The sequence below is a fragment of the Cyprinodon variegatus genome, unplaced genomic scaffold (genome assembly GCF_000732505.1).
Source record: "Cyprinodon variegatus isolate N-32 unplaced genomic scaffold, C_variegatus-1.0 Scaffold1397, whole genome shotgun sequence".
Classification (NCBI taxonomy): Eukaryota; Metazoa; Chordata; class Actinopteri; order Cyprinodontiformes; family Cyprinodontidae; genus Cyprinodon; species Cyprinodon variegatus.
The window spans coordinates 80,267-95,415 of NW_015151850.1; the positions used below are offsets into that span (position 1 = coordinate 80,267).

A 15,149-nucleotide genomic window follows, 5' to 3' on the forward strand; every position below is an offset into this window, starting at 1 on the left:
TTTTCCTTAAAAGTGTTCTTCTGTCTCTCCTAACTAGCAGGTGGAAAATGCGGTCATAAGGAGTTTAGTTTTAGGTCCTGGAAAATGGTTCTTTTCATGTTTTGTGTAAGTCTTTCACTAAATTACATTCTTGCAATCTCAGTAATTTATTTGATTTCAGTTTTACACCAACACAGATTTTAACAAAGGTTTGAAAACAAACAAAGCCATATATACCACATACTATTGTGTCCTTCAAACATTCTACTACACCAAACCGCAGCTGAAAGCCCATAAGTCTGGAGAACTTTTTTGTCAGCATATGAGTCCATCACCTCAGCTCCATATGGCCACTCATATATATTTGAGCAAACTTTAAAAATAATCCACCTCATTTGAGGTGATATATGATAACCCATTTTATCTTTGGAAATTATTAAAGCAACCCTAAACAATACAGAGCAGTGGTATTTTTCCACACAGCAGAGTCCGACTGCTTTGTTTCCTGTCTTAGATTAGATTAGATTAGATTAGATTAGATTAGATTAGATTAGATTAGATTAGATTAGATTAGATTAGATTAGATTAGATTAGATGAGCTTTATTGATCTCACAGCGGAGAAATTCACTGGTCACATATTGGCATAGTAATTACTATGCCAATATGTGACCAGTGAATTTCTCCGGACCAGTTAATTTCTTCCAGACTCTAAGTGAAGTCACATGTCAGCAGCCTGTTTCCAAAGTGAATGGTACTGTATCTCTTTTGATAAAAATCACAACTATACTAAAAACAAAGCATTTGTTTCAGTTAATTCATCCATGTAGAGTTTTGGGTCAATTATGAAATTAGTCCCAATCATCCACCTGCTACCGTTGTGCTTCATAGTTAATAAGGTGCCTTTATTACAATGAGTTGTTTTGGATTTCTTCAAACATGCGGTGCACACTGCTGGCAACTAAATTACATTGTTTCTATGTTTAGGAAGTTTTCTGGACCCTCCAACCACAAAGCTAGTGCAAAACTAATAATTGAAAAGTTAGGTAACTAGTCGTAAAGCGCTAGTCTTTCTGCCCTACGCAGTGTGCAGCTTTTCCTTCCAAAGCTGGTTATTCTCACAGTAGCCTTATACAGCTACTGCAACCCACCAGTAGTCAGAGGCGAGAGGAGAACTATGTAAACAATGCAAATTAATTACATGTGTGCAAAGCTGCTGCTGATCTTGCCCTGGATTACAAAGTGGTATGTATAAAAAAAATATTTGATTTTTTTTGTATTTTCTTTTACACTGTCACACTAAAGGTAATCCCTGAATTTGGATTTTATGAAATAATTTCATTGCTTTAATGTTTTTCCTAAAACCACACAAGATAAAAAGATATGAAATTTAACCAAAGGATGAATTTAATAAAAATTGTATTTTTAACTTCCCTTTGTAACTCTTTACTTCCCAAAGTAGATATTCTTCTGCCCTATGTCTATACCACATGACCAAATATGCAAATTGGAGATTTAAGTCATTCTGTGACTCAGTGGGCACATGAAGACAGACTTTTTTAAGGGCAGGGGCAGGAAGAAAAAACACATATAACACATCGTCACCACAGTTGGGAGCACTTTAGCACCGGTTTTTGAGTCATCAGAGGGCACTTTAACATGCGTTTTGGCTCCAGTTTACCCCTATTTCTTACCATTGTGTCATCAAATTTTATTAAATACTGAATAGATCAACTGAGTTCATTTTGTCCTTTATTTGGACTGCACCCTCTGTCTTTGGGGCGGACTTGCTGGGATCTCCACTACTGGGGAGATTTGCAGGTGCCTCAACAAATTTTTCTGCCTGGCCAACGATGGACTCAAAATAGTCTAGAAATGTCTTTATATGGTCTTTAAGATTGATAGTCTGTATATGGGAATGCTTTTCTGGGTGTTTTATGTTTTTTTTCACATTACAGTTAGCACACAACCGCAGGTGCTAGAGCAGGAAACTGCCCAAATAGCTGTATAAATTAAAAGTAATAACATTGATGATTATCTAATCACCAGTGCATTTGCACCTACATGCAACATCCATTTCATACTTTATAGCCTTTAAAGTTTTTATATGATATTGATGCTCTTTCTCTAAAAGGTTATACATTTTTCATTTCAATTACATTCAAGCACTTTTTCTTAATGCACAGACAGTAACAGATGTTTTCCCAGACATACTGCTCTTAAGAAATTAATAAACAATTTAGTGAGAAAACATGAGTTCATTTCATTTATTACAATGTTGAAAAAACAGGAACTGGCAACATATTATAGAGGTTAAATCAAATATTTGGATCCAAATAACCAGTTTTACTATTTTGACAATTATGCCTGCAGTGTTTTCTATCTACTTCTCTTTCTAATTTCATAATATTTTTTTTATAGATTTTTTACATTTTTTTTTTTCTATCTGCATCTTTATCAAGGCTTCACTGCCTACTTCACTCAGTTCCTCCCCCTCTTCCTGGGTCTCATTACTTCACTTTCACTGTCTTTCTCTTGGCTGAGATAATCCCCCCTGTAGGGGACTTCAAAGTGCGGGCCGGCCAGGGAAAAGCCTTAATTACCCATTTGCCTTGAAACTCAAGCCAAATCACAACTCGCCCGGGTCTGTCCGATTCTGCACTCATGCCTCCCTCGACTAATTGTGCTTCGGAAACCCCCTTTTCCCTCTCTCTCTGTGTCTCTGTCTCTCTCTCTCTCTCTTCTGTTCATCATGGAGCCATGAAATTAAATCAGAAAATGAAAAACGGAAGAAATGTGAAAATGTCTAAGCAGGTGATGAAAGTAATAATGGCCTTGTTTCAGGAGGAATCATTATCCTGTCTACTGCACTGATGCTATGTAGATGTTCTTGTTTTTTGCTGCGGTCATTCAAATTGTCATAGCAGCAGAGCTTCACTGGATAAAAACTATACATTGTCTTTTTTAATTTCCTTACTTTAAAAGAACAATCTTCTCTACTGCTTATCTGGCTTTGATCTAACTATCAGAACCTTTTCCCCATTTTGTTATATCTTCTGGGGAATCTCACTGAGCGACAGCTAAGTGTAACAACTTAACAAGCATCAATGCCTCCACTTCAGTTGACAAATGAAGTCAAATGGACAAAAAATACTTTTGAGGATGCTGAATGTGTTAAGAGAGGGAATATATCATGTTAAACAATGTTCCTATCAGAATGTAGCAAGTCTTTGATAAAGTGAAAGTAGTTTGCAATACAGATACTGCTGAGAGTGGGATTGGGTCAGATGTGCCACAGCCTGATCTGGCTGTGGCAGGCCCTGGTTTGGGCTGGGTCAGAAGTTATACCTGGGCCGGACGTCACAGATCACAGGGGAGAGATGGCCTAGGGGGTAAGGCATAAGGCTTGGAATCCTGAGGTTTTGAGTTCAAGCCCCACTACCACAGACTGCCACTCTGTGTGGCTTCCTGTACTCCCTGAGCAAAGACCCTTAACCCCACACTGCTCCCCGGGCACCACACAACGGCAGCCAACTATTGCCAAGACCTACATATGTAGGTCATTAGAGTAAGAATATTAAGGCACTGGAGGTGGATAAGGCTTGCTGGCTTTGCTTTGGATGCTCATGCCCACCTGTGGTTGTTAGAATGCATTTAGAGCTCTGAAAACAAGCTGGCCGTCACATCTGCAGCATTTATACTAGGGTTGGGAATTGATAAGATTTTCACGATTCCGATTTCCTTATCGATTCTGTGAAACGATTTGATTCCTTATCGATTCTCTTATCGATTCTGTTAACAATAAAAATTTTTTGCATGTTTTTTTGCATGTTGGATGTTTTTCTTCCCAAGGATATGATTGCCACTTTGCAATGATTGCAAAGCGCATTGTTGCCATCTTTCTCTTCCTTCAAATAAAGCCAAACTTTCGATAGCTTTACCCGATCGGACGCCATATTTTTTGCTTTGCTTTTCTAGACTTACGCCTGGTCATGTGATACTTGCTTAATGAATGCCGTGCGCGTAAGTGGCATAAAAAACGTGAATTAAGTCGTGCTCCCCAGAGCCCTAGGATCTATTGTTGGGAATCGATAACAGAATTGTTAAGTGGGGCCTGTTGATGTAAGGGTGGTATTTTGTGAATGTGACTGCATGAATGTGAAGTTGTTGTCATCTACTCCCAGAGCCGTGTTGGCAAAATGGGACACACTAAAAAAACAAACAAAAAACAATTCTATTAATTACTGTTTCTTTAAAGATTATGCTGACAGCAAAAAAAAGTAAATAAATAAAAAATGTAAGCCTACACACATCAGGCCTAGGCGTAAATTTAACTGGCAGACTGCTACCTGTCCACCTATCGCCTCTCTATGCACTCCTGCTCCGGCCTCTCAGCACAGCCTATCAGCGTTTAAGACTCTTCATTTAGAGTCCCGATTGACAGACACCCATGTCTCCAGCTTAACATCAGCCCTTCGACCCTTCTCAGCCTTCACTTTATGGACTCCCTATTTTTATAGTATATTTTTATAGTAAACAGATTTTTTGTCAATATATCAACCTCCCAGACCACTCAGGCATTCTAGTTCAAGCCTACTTTGTACACCCAGAACTAGAACCAAACATGCAGAAGCAGCATTTAGTTCCTATCCTCCTCTTGTCTGGAACAAACTCAAGAAGTTAAAGTTAAACTGTTAACTGAGGCATTATCCGTTTAGGTTTATTAAGGTGGACAGGGTGTTGGTCCACTGGTGCTTTATTTGTTTCACTACCTGCTTTTATCATGTTTTTTTATCTTTATTTGCTTTATTTTTTTTCTATTGTATTGTGTAATTAATGTAAAGCACTTTGAATTGTCCTTGTACTGAATTGTGCTGTACAAATAAACTAACTTTGCCTTACCTTGCCTTGCTTATGGCTCCCTTAATTCTATATCCTGTTTTAATTCACTGTCTTGAAACCATTCGTGATGACTCAAAATAACAAAATTAGTTTTGTTTTTCTCATTCAATATTTGAAATATTAAAGAAAATGCTAAAAAGTTGCATTTATTCACATGCACTTTCAGGCGGGACTGTTACACATGTTTAAGTAACCTCCTTCTCTATTCAAAATCCCTTTGCGAAAATTTTGAATATAAACGTACTGTAGAAAGTCCCATACCTATAAGTCAATGAATTTAAATGTATGGTTAAACAATATGCTGTGCTGCAGTCAAATTACATAAGAATTAGTAAAAATTTGTTTGTTATAAGATTCTGACATGATTAAATCATATTATGTCTTCTTTGACTTGTTCAGTATTTGTGTTTGCAAATGCCATTAGCATAAACAAGAAATAGGAAATAAGACGCTGACAAGTGCATTTTGTGAATGATTGAAAAAATATTTTCTTAACTTCTGTACTCTTATGGAAATTACTCTTATGCTTTTAAGTCAATAACAATACACAACTTTCTAAAGACGGTGCCATAATACCACCAAATCTATACACCTTAGTTCTCAGTTTTTGGAGTTAGGGTGCCACACACAGGCCTGGTATAGTTACAGAGTTTATATGCAGCTTGGAGAAGTATGACTGACTTTAATGTCTCACAAGTCTGGAGATAAGTGTTAAAAACATTTTTTTTTAACTTCTTTTTTCTATAGTGGTCTTAATGTTGAAACCTCTCTTTTCTATATCTCCCCTCTTTACCTACCAGTTTCTTCTCCTATGTCCATCCATTCTTCGTTCCTTTCCCTCTCCTTTTCTCCATTATATTTTTGTCCTTCTATCATTCTTCGTCATTGCAATCTCATGCCTCCTTTTTTCTTCTCATAGTTGCTGCTCTATTTGTAATTACTTCCTTACTTTCTTCCATCCATCTCCAAAACAATTTTTCTTCCCCTCTCTTCCTCTTATAAGTCATTCTATCTTGGATTCCTTATATTTTTATATCTTTCTTATTTGCTTATTCCCTTCTTTCTTTCTTATGTAATGTCTTTCTTGTATCCTTTCTTCATTAAAATGTGTTATTGTTACAAGGGCCATCTGAAACCTTGCTGACTGGATGTATTCATATTTCAAAATGAATGTAAATTACCGAGAAGCCTGGAACTTTTACATAGTGTGGAAATACTGTAATTACTACAGCACTTTTATGTACGTATTTATGTTGTGTATTCACTGTGATAAAGACATTTCGAGAATTTATGTGTTTACAGGGAGGTGTTTAAAAACATGTAGAAACATTTCCTTTGAAAATATTTGATTTTTCTTAACACTTTTTAGAACTTTTATCATAGTATGTAAATTGAATACAGAATGGCTGGACCTGAGTAAAAATGTTTAAAGTAAATATGAGGATTTTAAACTTAACAGCAAAAAAATATTTTCTACAGAGATGCTTTCAGTCTAACCCGCTTTCACTGAAAGCTGTTCATACTGTTGTTGCTTCTGTGCCCTAGTTTGGACAGCAGTAAATACTGCAGCGAAAAATTAAATTTCTTATTATATTTTAGAATCAGGGGTTGTTTTCTGTAAAATGATTTTGAATAATCAAAAAAAGAGGCAGACAAGTAAGATAGACGTTTGTAACATCTTGTATTTGTGCTCTGTTCTCATGCTGAGGCCTGGAAACTGACATGGAGAACCCCCAGCGTTCCACATCCAGGCCACTGCCAGTGCCGGTCAGAAATCACAAACAGAAAGGACAAATTAAAGTAAAACAGAGTAGTCATAGAAAAAACTATGTACAACCAAAACATCAAGATGTGTTTTTTTCACTAAAAGGCTGTTTAACAACCTTTATTTGATCCCATTCTGTACAACATGATTCAGTACAACAGTACAAATTGATCAGGTTCTGTTTGTACAAACAGATCATGGCAGCCCGTGAGTTGGATTGGTCAGAAAGTCACTCCTATTCATTCACAAAAGATGCACACAGCCTACAGGATTTAAAAAAAAAAAGACAAGCTCATTAGGAACGACAGCAAGCGCCTACACATGTAATTCAAACCAGCCATGGAGAATAATCCATTCCAGGAGAAGAAAAATAGATACAGGTCAGGATTCTCCATGATTCTTCCAGAAAACCGGAAACAACATTCCCTAAACTTTCCATCTGCAAATCGTTCCAGCTCAGACTTTTTTTTCCACTTTTTTAGTTTTTTTTATTTCTTTACACTCAAGCCAGAAGAAAGGTTACTAAAACTCAGGACTTTTACAGTTACATGGACAAAAAACAAAAAGAAATAAAAAATAAACAAAAGAAAACAGTTTTAGAGACCCACAATTTAAATTGGACTGTAAAATAAAAGATATTTAAAAAAATAAGGAAAACAGCGTTTTTTTTTTTTTTACATTTCTGTAAAATGCCCAGGCATTCTCCAATATTACAAATACTGTTATACTTTTACAGTAAACCAGAAAAATGTCATATATATTCATATATATTTATATATATATATATCAAAACCCGTCACAAAAAATGAGAAGCAATGAAAAAAGAACTTAAAAAGTTTTAAAACAATCTTTAAAAAAAATGTTTTACACACACAAAGAGATTTTTAATCCTTGTGTCAATACTGTAAACTTCTTCAAGACAGAGTGCACTAAATTCTGCTCTAGTTTCTGTTTTTCCTGATTTTTATCCAGTTTTTGTGAGGTTTTTATCTGCTGCCTGACGATCCGGATGTGGAACAAACTCATGGCCTTGTCAGTGTCGAATTTGATATAGATCTATATATATTCATATAGGTTGTGCATTTATATGTACAAATGCATACATATATACACACAGACACATTGTTATTGTGCAGGGTAATCTGCTAATGCTAAACCTAAGCACATTGTTTTTTTTTCTAATTTTTTATTTTAAGTGTCAAATTCCACTTTAAATTAAACATTTTTTTTGTTCAATTTCGTGATTCAGGGAAAGCATAACATTTGTCTCAGACAATTAAAAGGAAGATCATATTCAAGGCACACTCAAGTCAAATTGAATGGCAGTACACAAAATGTCCAGAATAAATTAATATTCTTATTACTCCCATCATTTATTTATTACATTTTTTGTGCCAGCGTTTGGATAGGCTAGGCCTATTGTGGCACTCAAGCATCAGTAGATCCCAAGCTCCACACCCTTTGTCCCGCTTAGCTGTATTGTCTGTGTGCAATGGATGATACATCGTAAAGTGCCGGTTTCTGATAACGGTCTGCATTTGAAATAAATGTGATTTATTCATTTTTCTAGGAGAAGTGCAACTATAAAGTTGGAATGGCTTAAAGCAAACAGAGGCTGAGATATTTAAATATCCTCTTGTGATAGAGAATATTTAAGTAATTTTAATGTAAGTAAGAATGCTGCTCTTGAAACTCCTAAGAATATGTGAAATTCTTAAAGATTTCAGCTCCAGAAATGTTATCCTTTTTAAACTGATATCCAATCAACTTTCTTAACTTTCCTCCTTGGAATAAATGAAATATATATTTTGTAGCTAAATATGTCTATTTGTAGATGTTGAAATCTGTCATTGAAAGGCAGCATAGGAAAGAGCGGGTAAAAACAAAAATTGAGCAGTTATATTTTACCCTGAGACATCTATGTGGTCTTTCTGTTTCTCTGTCCTATCTCTCTGTGTGTACTTGACATGGCTTCACGTTCCCCTACTGGTTAATTTTAACACCGAAATGTAATGGGACTTGGTGAAAAATGTAATGCACAGGTGTATAATGTAGTAAGGTTAGAGTGAAACCTAATAAGTTTTCATAGAGTTGTTGCAGTCAGCAGCTGTCTTGTTGAGAACCTGTTTCCTCAGGCTGGTTACGATATTCAGGGTTAATGAATCTTGGGATCCTCTTTTGTTTGACATTTACTGTTTGCTATGACACTCGTTTCTACATATCCAATTAAATCATGTTCTTAGAGTCATTTCATACTACAATGCCAAAAAAGATTGTTGTCCGCATATTGTTATGCAAAATAAATTCACTCTAGCACTCACAATTAACTTTCAAAACAAAAATTGAACTTGGCATCTGTTCTAGACCCTAAACAATTTTCTTAATATACATTTCCCTTAAGCCATGTCCAAAACAAATAACCTACGTAAACTGTATTTCTCTTAAAATTGCTGAAGAACTCTCAGGATGTCATGTGTGTTTAATGAAATGCGAAACTCAAAATAAACAGTAAAAAAAGGATGTACCTGCACATGCCAAAATACAAAATCCAATAAATACAGAAATTATTGCACAGTTAAAGGCTCCACACATTTAAAACTCGTCAGACTGATTGTTTAAAAATGAATGCCAAATGAGGCAGTTTAGACAGCTTCAGTTAAGATCTCATTTTTTTTCTCAGTTGGCAGTTTTTTTTAATAAAAACACAAACTTAAACTAAAATCAATATAAAAGTATCCAGCTACCCCCTTAATTTGTTGTCTTTTTTAGAGTCTAAGAAGAATGACAGAGCATTGAAAATGTACCTTAGGCTCTCTCTGCTTGTTCAATTTTGACCTCACTGGTCATCAAATGTTCTCCATGCCACTTTTTCATGTGTTTCTCCAGAGTGCTATACACACTGAAGGGCATTTGGCAAATGTCACACCGGTAGACCTCCTTTCCAAGCTGGCCATGCGTCTTCATGTGGCGGGTGAGCTTTGAGCTCTGGGCGCATGCATAGTTGCACAGCTCACACTTGTAGGGCCTCTCTCCTGTGTGACTGCGCCGGTGCACCGTCAGGTTACTGCAGTTCTTAAACACCTTCCCACAATATTCACAGGTGTCGCACCTCCTCCCGTCCTTGGAACTCGGTCGACCTGGGCCAGCTCCTCCACCTAAATGAGGCGTGCTTCCCCCACTTGCGGTTCCGCTGCGGCCAGATAGACCACCATCAAGCAGGTCTCCTGGAGGTGTCGAAAAGCGCAGGCTGCCATTTTCCGATGAGTGCTCAGACGAAGTGGCGAAGGGCGATTGTCTGGAATCAGTGAAGCCTAAGAAAGGGTCTTTTATAAAGTGGCGAGAGGCAGCATAGCCCACCAACCACTGGGAGTACACGTTCTCAGAAGGGATATGTGGTGCCTGGTGGATGTCCAAGTCCTTTTCAATCTTGATCCTCTTGTTTGAGGAATTGGAGAGAGCGGGGCTGGTGATGGGGGTGGGCTTTCGAGGAAACAAGCCTGAGAAAGAGTCACCGGAGCCACAGTTCCGGCCGTTAATGGTTGTCCGCTCTTCCTGCTGGTGGTGATCCATCTCTCCAACAACAGAGTCCTCATCTCCATTGTCCCTCTGGCCATCAGAGGCCCTTTTTGAGAAGGACATCCTTTTACGATTGTCAACTATCAAATTATTATATTGTTGAATTGAGTTAATAGCCCCACCATCTACCATCTTCTCAAGAGAGAGAGATGTCTTTTCTTCCGAAGGAGGTTTAGAACCATTTTCCCTGTTCCTGTAGAACTCTGACTCCATACTGAAGTTCGATTCTGGTCGACTCTCATTCTCAAGTTCCTCTTCTTCCTCTTCCTCTTCCTCCTCCTCATTTCCCTCCCCTTGAAAATCACCATCACGATTTTTAATGCCCTCACCAGTGACATCACTGGTGCCTGGTTCTGGAGAGCTAGTGGTGGAAAGGCCATCATCTGAGCGCCCTGTCATGGATCCAGCCTTGTGCATGTGTGTCTTCATGTGGCGTTTCAGCTTGCTTGCCTGAGAGCAGGCATGGTCACACAGCTGGCACTTGTATGGTTTTTCTCCAGTATGGCTGCGCCGGTGCACCACCAAGTTGCTCTGGAACTTGAACGTCTTACCACAAAACTCACAGGACTTGATCTTGTTTTGTGTCTGGGGAGGAGTGGTGCTGTTTGGGGGCATTGGTGGCAATGGTGGAGTGCTTAGAAAGGGAGATTTGGGGCCTTGTTGAAAGGGATTGGGGTTTAGCAGTCGATGCATAGGGTTTGGCCTGTTGGGAGACAGTGGTGGCGTAGTGCTGTTAGTGTTCCCTGCCAGTTCACGTAATCGCCGGGAGAAATCCATTGACTGGGACTCCATGGCCATCGGCGTAAGCCGCATCACCCTCTCAAAGGCACTGGGATGTTGTGAGATGAGGCCCATTTCCTCAGCGCTAAGGCGTTCTAGCCGATGGGGGTCCAGGTGATGGCGGGGAGGTGGGCTGACAAACGGTGGTGTGTTGGGGAGACGGTTCTCAACAAAGCCTGGGGGTGGTTCTCTGAGTAAAGGCCCCGTCATTCTTAGCAGGTGGAAGGGATTATTTTCCCCTAGAAAGCTGGTGAGTGGGGATTGTGGGATGGAGTCGTTGCCCATGGGCGGCGGCATGGTGAGTCGAGGTGTGAGGGCTGTGCTGGAGGGATTTGATTCCAGATAGATGCGAATGCCATGAGTGTTCTGGGCATGCTGCAGCAGGAACCAGGCGCTGGGGAACGGCTGCTTACAGGTGGTACATATGTAGTTTGAGGGTTCATCTCTGCCAACTGCAAACACACAAAAGCACAACAAACCTTTTAGAGTTGATAATATGATACCAAAACTAAATCTAACCTTATCTTTGCACGAACACTAACAAATTATTATTACTACCTTATTTGTAGTGTGGAATGTTTTCAGCTCAAGTAATGAGATGTGCAATAAATTTTACTTAATTCTGTGTAAAACTCGCAGTAGCTGAGAATGTGTACTTCCCATGCTTTCAGTAAGTGCATTTCACAGTAAAATGGGGTCAGCCCACAGTAATAAGTGTTTTAAGAGGTTCAAGAGATGATTAATTTCTCACTAAGGTAAACATCTTTATTCACTGCAGTTTTTTATTTATTCAAACAATTTAAAAGCTCATTGATTAAAGGTATATTGTATACTCAAAAATTAAAATCTTTAACCTTTTAGGAAACACAACACATTTTATTAAATAATTTGTAACCAAAAACAGAGGTGAAAATTAGCAGCAATTAACCAATGTTTATTGCTGGCTCTAGTCTTTGTTTTTGCTCACATGTATTAATCATGCTGTACATTTTTTTATTATTGTGTATTTATTCAGTGAAGGCTTGTTTTCTTGACCTATTGCACTAATTTGGAAAGCATGCTGCCTTAGCTGTTGCCCTTATTTGTATATCTGTGTATTTGTCAGTTTGTGTTCACTGGCACTAATACTGAAAATGAGTTTACTATAAAGGAGCATGTATATCTTGTAAATAAAGATGACAAAAATATAATTACATGAATATGTTTGATATGCAATCATTGTAATTTATGTTCTTATTCATAATAAAGAATACCAACAAAGAATATTTGAAATAAAATAATATTAATTACAATAAGAGTATTATTAATGATAATAAACCCTTAATTATTCATGAGTTTGTCTCGCTCTGTAAGTGTGTTTGCATTAAGGAGGAGCAGCGTGGAGGTGGAACAGCTGTTCTCCTCTATCGTCCTGTAAGGCCTTTTGACTTAATTATAGCAGGCAGGACGTTCACACACACTCACACACTCTCACTTGTACAGTGAAAATAACAGCTCCCCATGTCTCAGCTTTTGTGTGCATGTTTCTCACAAGCTGTTTTAGTGTCAAATCTTAACACTCCACAGAAAGAAACATTCACTCTCTCCATTCCTGCCTCCATCTTTCTGGAAACTTCTCCCTCGGTCATTGAAGTCATTTAGCAGTGTGTTTGTGTGTTTTAGAAAGTGAAATAATGCACCGAGACACTATTTGTCTCTGGTCACAGTGGAAGAAGAGGGTCAGGGTTTTTGTCTGGGGGAAGTGTGTTGGTTTGTGTGTGTGTGACAAAGGGAGAGAGAGCGAGAGAGAGAAGACAGAGAGCGCCCTCCCCGGGGAGGGGAGTCTAACGCAGATGGCAAATAAAGTATGCAGCCTGAGGCGAGAGCACATTATGCTAATTCTAATGTCAGCTGTACTTTAATATACGACTCTATTTAATCACCCCATTATTTTCTATTTCCATATGAAAAAGCAGAGAAAGCGAAGGAGCTTCTCATCACTTTATTTGGTCGAACACTGAGCGCTGTGCTTCATAGAGGGAAGGAGAAAACACTACATGGATACTTCCCTCCTCTCTGAGTGTTACCATACACACACTCACACACACACCTCTTTGAATTATGATCTCCTGTATGAGTATTTACACTGCGTATGTCTGTAAAGGTTACACAAGTTCACTGATATCTTTTTATAGAAGCATTTAAGGCTCGAAGGCTGAACTTTCGCTGGGCGATAAACCATCTTATGTTTGCAGCATCCTGGCAGTCCAAATATTTTGGTTTTAAAATGCATCTGATTTCAGTCACAGACTGCAGATCAGACTGTAATGTTCTGCAAAACAGTCAGGGAAGTGATTGTAATTCTGCTGAGACAGATTTGTTTTGATATATTAACATGAAAATAAATGCAAATTATCTGTTAATGTTTGGGAATTGTTTTACACCTTCTAACATTTAATCTGTTTTTTAAAAATGCAAATTTAACCACATTTCTGAAATGTATTAGTATTAATATGAATATTTGTTCATACCAAAAAATATTACGGTAACTTAATATTACATTTGTTATTGTAGTTAGCATTGATGCATAGAACAAAACTACATAAAGAAAAAAAAGAAAAGACTGAAAAATCAATTAAAAAGCTTTATTTTAATCTAATTTTAAGAAGAAACTATTAAATTGTCGTAAAGATTTTGAATCTATAGAAAACTCACATGTAGCTGAATAAATAGGTAAGGCAGCAGAATATTTGAGCAGTTTATCTGGTTTTTATGGCAGCAATAAAAATGTGGAAAAAAATAGTTATCTATATATTTACATTTTTTATTTGCATTTCCAACCTTTGATTTTATCATTTCAGCCCCTAGTTCTGCAATAACTCCAGCAGAGAATAATCCAATTTCTTTTGCCATTTACAGAAAAATATATCAAAAACATTTTTGCTGAGTATAAAATCTGAAGTGTTTTCCTTCCTTTTATTCCATCACTGCCATCACTGAAATATTAGGTTTGCAGAGGGGCTTTGGCCCATATCTAGTGTAACAGATAAGAGGCAGAGACTCCCAATCATACAGCCAAGCCTTAGTGTTTTCAATGAATCAAACATGTGTCAAACCCATGATAATTATCAAATAATAATTATAAGTTATACAAAATCTTTTGGTAACAAAAATAAATAAAATTTCCCAAATATGAAAAACATATTTAGCCTTGTTTAGATTTGATAAAAACTAAATAAAAATAAGAAATCAAGATGTATTTATGTACATTTCCCTGCTGATAGGAGATCTTAAAGGTAACTGTTTAAATAGAGTTTTGACCAATCTTTCTTGATCTTACTCAAATTGTAGGTTCTTATTTCTCTCCCTCATTGATTATTGACTCTGAGCTCAACCTATTCCTTCAATAGATTAAATCATAAATCAAATGGCTTTATAAGATCTTGAAATATAAAACACAAATAAATGAGTTTATTTCTAAAAGAAATTCAACCCATTTAAAAAGCAAAATAAGAAGGTAAATAAGATTCGGCCACATATTTTAAGGTTCCAGATCACACCAGGCTTTTGGTTTATAATCTTATGATTTTCCTACAGAAATATTTGCTCTGAGCCTTTACAGTTCATCTCTTTTGTTTTTGTTCAATTTTAGAACCAAATAATAAATCTGATTTCTCTTTCTCTGCCTCACTAATGAGAGTCTCAGTTTCACATTTAGGGAAATTTGATTTATCCTATAAGGTGAGGTCTGTCCATATCATCTATTGCAGTGTTTACAAACTCTCTCTGATATTTTCCGTCTTTTTGACCCCTCCATATTTAACATCTTTTGTCCAGTTTATCCACCATCCCTCTTTAGTCGATATTCAAACCATCTCAGCCATGCTTCTCTTACTCTGTCTCCAAAATGCTCCACGCAAAGAGGAGTGTGTAGATATACATAGACAAGGCTAACACTGTAGCTAATCATGTTTGTCCTTCCAATGGAAACAATAAAGGAAAAAGCTTCAGTGCTTACTTAGTACTCAACCGTGTGTGGATGGATCATTACTTGTTACTCCTGCAATTAAATAAATAAGCTGTTCCAAAAAGGGCTTATTAAATACAAAACACAAAGTGCTCATATTTTTCTTAATGTTGAAGCATACTGTAATTATGTTTAGGTTTCTT

The 15,149-nt window shown here is 37.2% G+C and overlaps 1 protein-coding gene across 1 annotated transcript in view; it reads right to left on the minus strand.

Annotated features, from left to right (window-relative positions):
- Positions 1-6,519: 6,519 nt before the first annotated feature.
- bcl11b (B-cell CLL/lymphoma 11B) overlaps positions 6,520-15,149 on the minus strand; it is a 41,424-nt gene continuing 32,794 nt past the window's right edge. The window contains exon 3 of the mRNA XM_015402793.1: positions 6,520-11,452. Within this exon, the coding sequence (XP_015258279.1) occupies positions 9,450-11,452 (2,003 nt within the window). The 3' untranslated portion in view covers positions 6,520-9,449. The remainder of the gene's footprint in view (positions 11,453-15,149) is intronic.